At 32.3% G+C, this 6227-nt stretch overlaps 1 protein-coding gene across 1 annotated transcript in view; it reads left to right on the top strand.

Moving 5' to 3' along the window:
• Positions 1-3714: 3714 nt before the first annotated feature.
• Positions 3715-6227, top strand: part of PRKACB (protein kinase cAMP-activated catalytic subunit beta) — an 86280-nt gene continuing 83767 nt past the window's right edge. Inside the window, exon 1 of the mRNA XM_006149467.3 lies at positions 3715-3996. Within this exon, the coding sequence (XP_006149529.1) occupies positions 3810-3996 (187 nt within the window). The 5' untranslated portion in view covers positions 3715-3809. The remainder of the gene's footprint in view (positions 3997-6227) is intronic.

The following is a 6227-nucleotide window of genomic DNA, read 5'->3' as shown; positions in this document are numbered from 1 at the left end:
ATTTTTTTCTTCATACTAAAGATTCTAGAATTGATGTAATAAATAAAGGGAATAATATGTTTAAGATCGAATAGCTACAGTATTCAACTACAATAAATATTTCTACCCTTGTGCAATAATATGCTTGCAGATGTTAAAATGTTTGTAAACCTTTCTTTGGAGGTGAATAAGCAGTGAAGAATAGGATTCATCAGAAGGTGAAAATCAGTGTTTGAAAACAGGTTGTGACTTAGCCACCTAGGACAAGGAGACCCAGATGAACAAATTATGTTGAATTAATCATAACTTTAAATTTATAAGCTAAAATAAATAAAAATCATAGCTGATTGAAAGAAGTGATCATCTGACTTAAAACATTTTTCAAGACATATTGGACCCTGGACAATATATCCAAGAACAAATCCCACCCACTGCTATCCTTTCACCCTTACCTCTTCATCCTTGATTGAAAAATACTGCATTTAAAGAAAAGTTTACTTTTCCATGGAGAATGTTGTGGATACTGGAGACAGGGTGGGAAGAGGCTGGGTGGTGGAGAACAATAAGAAAAGAATCAAGGAGAAAAATAGAGACACGAGAGATTTAAGGGACACAGAAATGGAAGACTGTTGAAGATAATGTGTATGATAATGTATTTTATTAGACTAGTGTGTGGTGGAAAAATTCATTTCACAAGCTGTGGTGATGTAGTGATTGAATATATGTAGTGATTGAATATATAAAATAATTTTTAAAAGACATATTTACTTCTTACGGTAATTAAGTGTCATGAAGTAAGTATAATGATCTCTGATCTAGGAGTTAAAAAGACCTAGATGACTTTGAGCAAGTCACTTAATGTTTTCTTTTCACATCCTAAAATAGGGATAATAGCCGTGTTGCTTGCTTCATTTGTAAGGCTATCATGAGTCTTAAAATAATTGCACAATTATTTTACAATGCAAATTATTTTATATGTTGTAAAGTACTTGGCAAATATATCATTACTATTGTTAAATAAAAGAAATAAAACAGTATTTTGTGGTACCTCATGGCAGTTAAATAGGTACAACTCTCAAATTTTCTATAATTTAGAAAATTAACACAGCAATAATAATAAAGTCTTTATAATCTCATGGAGTTGATTATTCTTGAGTTTTAAATTATTATTACAAGATATTGCTATTATGCAAATTTTGATGCATGAGTAGACATAGTACAAATTAAAGTTCTGAAAATATCACTAGGCAGAATAACAAGTAACATCTTAAAGTCAATTAGATTTATGAAGGCATTCATAAACCGAGTTAAAACTGTAATTGTTTCTTTCTAGCAGTAGATGCCAGTAGAGTTCTTCTTTCTCCATTCTTTTTTTTTTTTTTAAATAAAAATAAAATTGTCTCTAAGCACTTCCATGGCAACAACTTCCTGGTCATGTTACCATATATAGAAACATTGCTCTAAGGTCTAAATATTCTACCTTCTGTAAGAACTTTATAACAAAATGGAAACAGTTTTATTGAAAAAAAAAACGTGCAGATTTCAAATATAGTGTTTTCAGGATACTAACCTAGTGAAGTTTATGTTTTTTGCCACAGTAATTTTATATTAAAGCTTATGCATTGTTTTAAATAAATTAATCTTAGTGTTCTAGTTAGAAATCTAGAATTTCTGTATTTAATTCAAGCAACATTGAATATAAGTAAATCTGGCTAGATATGTGCTAAAATAAATATGGTTGGGCTGAAAAATTAGGATTAGTCTGTATATTTGGAAAGAGAGTAATATATGCTTGTAATATTTTGGAGAGGATAATGTGTCATAGAGATAAATGACTGAAGGAGGGGACATGAGGTTATTTTAGAAATTTCCGTTTGTCAGTGTTTCCTTAGTGGATTTGTGTGTGTGTATTGGGGGGGGGGGGTTGTCCTAATTTGATTATATTATTGTTTCTGTTTATTTTATTTGTCATTATCCTTCCTATTTCTTATATTTGTGAATGTTATGGCAGAAAATCTTGCACTAAGTTATTTTTAGATAGTTTTGTTTGTTTTGAGAGAGTGATTTTTGTGCACACTCACCAGAGAGACAGAGACAGAAAGCAATAAAGCACTCCCCAGAGGCAATGGCCACACTGCTATCCCGTCTTCTCCATTCTTCTCTCAGGATTTTGGGCACGGACGCACATGCACCCGCACCCTTGCCCAGCCTTAGTTTTAAGCTGCCGGGTTCGGAACTGGAGCTACAGTACATGGGAGTCCAGCATTGTAACCATTATGCCATCTGCTGGTCCCAATTTTTAGATAGATTTTTTAAAACATCTTTTTCTTCTTTTCCCTTTTCTCTTCCTTCTTTCCCTGTCCTGTCCTCTTCCTTCCCTTCTGAACCATATTTTAAGCTTTCAAAGGAAAAAACAAACAAATTTCTTATTCTTTAATTATTGTCAAAAGGCAAATACTGGGCCAGCAGATGGCATGGAGATTAAAGCAGCTGGATCCTGCATGGCAGACTGAGTGGCTTGAGTTCTGGACCAGAGAGGACTTGAAAATCACACCCAAGATTGTGAACCCAAAATCCTAACAGAAGAATGGAGAAGGGTTTGCAGTGTTGCCATCCCCTTGGAAGGTGACCACTTGCTCTCTGTAGCAAACAGAAAAATAAATAAATAAATATATATATATATATATATATATATTTTTTTTTTTTTAAAGGGCAAATATTTAAAATCTTTGTTAAATGCTGAAGGTTTATTTCCTGCCAATCGATGATGGCAAATTTTATTCACCTTTAATCAGAGGATATGTTTATAAGTCAGAAAATAGGGTGGTGAGTCTTTTAGTATTCAATTTTCAAAATTAACATGTCTATGTCACCTGGAAGGAATACTCTTTCTTTTCATTGAAATTTCTTGTTATGACTAATTTTATATAACTTAATATCTTTTTTTTGCAATTATTAGTGTTTTAAAATATACTGTTAGACACACATCAGCAGATTATATGTTTAATAAACAATGCTGGCATATTAAATTTCTGTAATTCTTTTATAATAAGGGTCTTCAAAACATTCATGGAAATGCATATTATGATTAAACTGGGCATGGATTTCAATGTTTTTGCACCAAAATAAATTTGTGTTTTAATCCCATTTTTCGATGAACTTTTTGAAATCTCCTTGTATATTTAACTTAAGTGAATGAGTTAACAATATTCAGTTATTTTTTTAAGTACTAGTTCATATTTTTTTTCTTAGTAGCAACATATGTGTTATAAATTTGTTTTGCAAGAGTTCTTCATATTTACTCCATACCAGTTTTTGATGAAAAGCTAACTACTTGTAAGGATTCAGACAATATGTATATTAGCTGATTTTCTGGGAAAAAAAATACAACCTTTCTGTTTAATATTTTTATTTGGAGAGTGGTTTGTCCTTTAGTTGTTTGGATAGAGTTGTAATACATGTTTAACTAGTTTTCCTTTTATTAAAAAAAATTTAGCTCACTATATATATATATGCACACACACACACACACACGCATATATATATCTTTATATTTAGTGTTTTAATTACCTATTAAAACACTCAAGCATGGAGCCTTTTAGGCAAGTTTTGAAAATCCCCATCTCTAGTTAAGATGAGAGAGTTTTGCTAAGAAAAGCTCAGTAATGTGCTGTTTTATATTAACAGGAAACAGAACTGCAGTAGTGGTTTGAATACCCTGCAAACAGGAAGTTTGACACATGCATAGCTCTTAGCTTCTGTGTTAGAAGTTGTTGAGCTCCTTCTGGAAATATTTTCAATTACTTTAAGTAAAGTGTAAACGCACATGAATGGCAGCTTATCGAGAACTACCTTGTAACCAGTACACAGGTACAGCTACTGCTCTTCAGAAATTGGAAGGTTTTGCTAGCCGATTATTTCACAGACACTCTAAAGGTTCTGCACATGATCAGAAAACAGCTCTGGACAATGACAGCCTTCATTTTTCTGAACATACTGCCTTATGGGACAGATCAAGTAAGTTTTTTCTTTCTTTTTTTTTTTTTTTTTACATTTTAACTAGCAGCTAAAATACTAATGGGAGTTTTGGAATAAAAAATAACCATATTTTGTTTATTTTTTATGGTTTAAAAAAGAAAATTTTACAAATGATGTGATGTAGAAAGAAGTCCACAAAAATTTGATCATAAGTTGAGCTGAATCATGTAGTTTTCATCAGTGTTTTAGTTCATATATGATTATTTAACTTGAGTATTAGTGACACATTTTTTACAAAATTCTATTGTATCTTATTATTTTTTGTCTTTTATTCTTATTTAAAAGTGCAGTGCCTATATTTCAGAAACAATGATCTGTTTAATTTTGAAAAATTCTTATACTTACAACTTAAAACTTTGAAGGAGGCAGGAAGACTCTTGCATTTATAATTTTGTATTGTTTGCCATCTTTTATTTTTAAATGTATGTGTGAAAGTTGTTTTAATTTTACAAGTAGGATTTTCTAAAATATATACAGAGTATGATTATTTTATGTAAAATCTTATATTTCTAACATTATGGATGACAAAAGCATTTATAATTATATTCCATACCATTTGTAAACATAGCTAAAGGGAGAAAAGTTGTTCATATAAGCATCATGTCCCAGACATGCTAAGATGGTTGGACTTAACTGTTTACTAAATTGGCAATATGGAACCATTTTTGGTGACATACACTTTAAGAGATAAGTTTCACATGTGAACATTACCAGTTCCTCCATTTCATATCTCACCTTGGACACTCCCAAGGTATTTTTGTTACTCTGATTAAAGGAACAATAAAATTACCTTTGGCACTCTTGCTCTTTTTGGTGTGTTTGTTTGATCATCAAGTAGCTCTGGGATTTGCCTCTTTCTGTATATATATATATTCCATAGCTGTTAAGGAAGAAAGCTCTTTAAAAAAATAACAAGAATAGTTTACACAGTGTACTTCTTGGCTTGTACAGTGCTTTGATAGTTGTATAAAGTTTATCTGAATTATTTTTTTACTGCCATCAGAATTTTTTGTTTACTTTCTCCAAGCTGTTTTGATGGAAGAGAGTGAGGAAGGACATAGAGTTGTGTGAGGTTTTTTCATTCAAAAGGCTCTGACTATAGTTTGTAAAGCAGGTTGATGAATGAAGACTCTCGTGTCAAGGTAATAAATTGTTTAATATAGAAATAATTTAATATTGAAACATTATTAAAATTTACCATATAACAAAAGCTTATTCATTCTATTTGCCCTGTTGCTCTGTTATATGAGAGTCTCCTGATATGTTCTGGAAATCATTTTTATGCATTTCAAAGATCTTTTAATTTAAAGTTAGAGAATAAAGATAGAGTTAAATACATTTCTGTTTCACTAGTACCTGTTCCTCACATAGTAAGTGCTCAATAAATGTCTCTTAAATAAGTGAGTATCATGGGTTTTTAAAAATTAGAAGTTATGTTTGCACTATTATAGAATACTAATCATTTTTTAAATGTATGGGACCTATAATGCTTTCTAAAACACATTTTAAAATCTAACAATGGAAAATCGTTTTATAAGAAATTATTTCTTTTGGAAAAAGCAGACTGATAAAATGCTAACATTTTTCATTATTGTGAAGGAATTTTTTTTTTTTTTTTTGGAGAGGTTTTTGCTATAGGGCGTGTATGCTCACTAGAAAGAGAGAGGAAGAGAACAAGAAAGGGAAAAACCCCCCCCCCCCCCCGAGGGGGGATGGCCACACTGCAGTCCCTTCTCCTCCATTCTCCTCTCAGGATCTTGGGCATGCACACACATGCACCCGGAGTGAGTTTAAGCCACCCAGTCCGGGATGCTGACCATGGTCATCTACATGGGAGTCCAGTGATGTAGCCATTATGCCATCCGCTGGTCCTGAAGGCAAATTTTTTTAAAAAGCAGGATCATGTTATGCAAATAAAATTAGGACTAAACCTTTTTGCCCCGTGAATAATGGGCATAATGTAAGAAATTCTTAAGGAAACTGAATGTTTCTTAACTAGTCCTCTATTCTGTTCTTTCCATATGCTCCTAAAAATGTCAAAATAGACACAATCATTTTACATGTAAGAATGAATTTGGTTGGGGACCAGCGGGTGGCATGGTGGTTAAGGTGCTGGACACTCCCACATGACTGACCAGGGTTCGAGTCCTGGACCTGGTGGCTTGCTTTCTCACTTCCTCTCTCTCTCTCTCACTCTCACCCTCTGTCTC

Source organism: Tupaia chinensis, unplaced genomic scaffold (genome assembly GCF_000334495.1).
Source record: "Tupaia chinensis unplaced genomic scaffold, TupChi_1.0 Scaffold000263_1, whole genome shotgun sequence".
NCBI lineage: Eukaryota > Metazoa > Chordata > Mammalia > Scandentia > Tupaiidae > Tupaia > Tupaia belangeri.
Note: the sequence above shows the minus strand (reverse complement) of the source record. Positions and strands in the feature narration are given on the sequence as shown.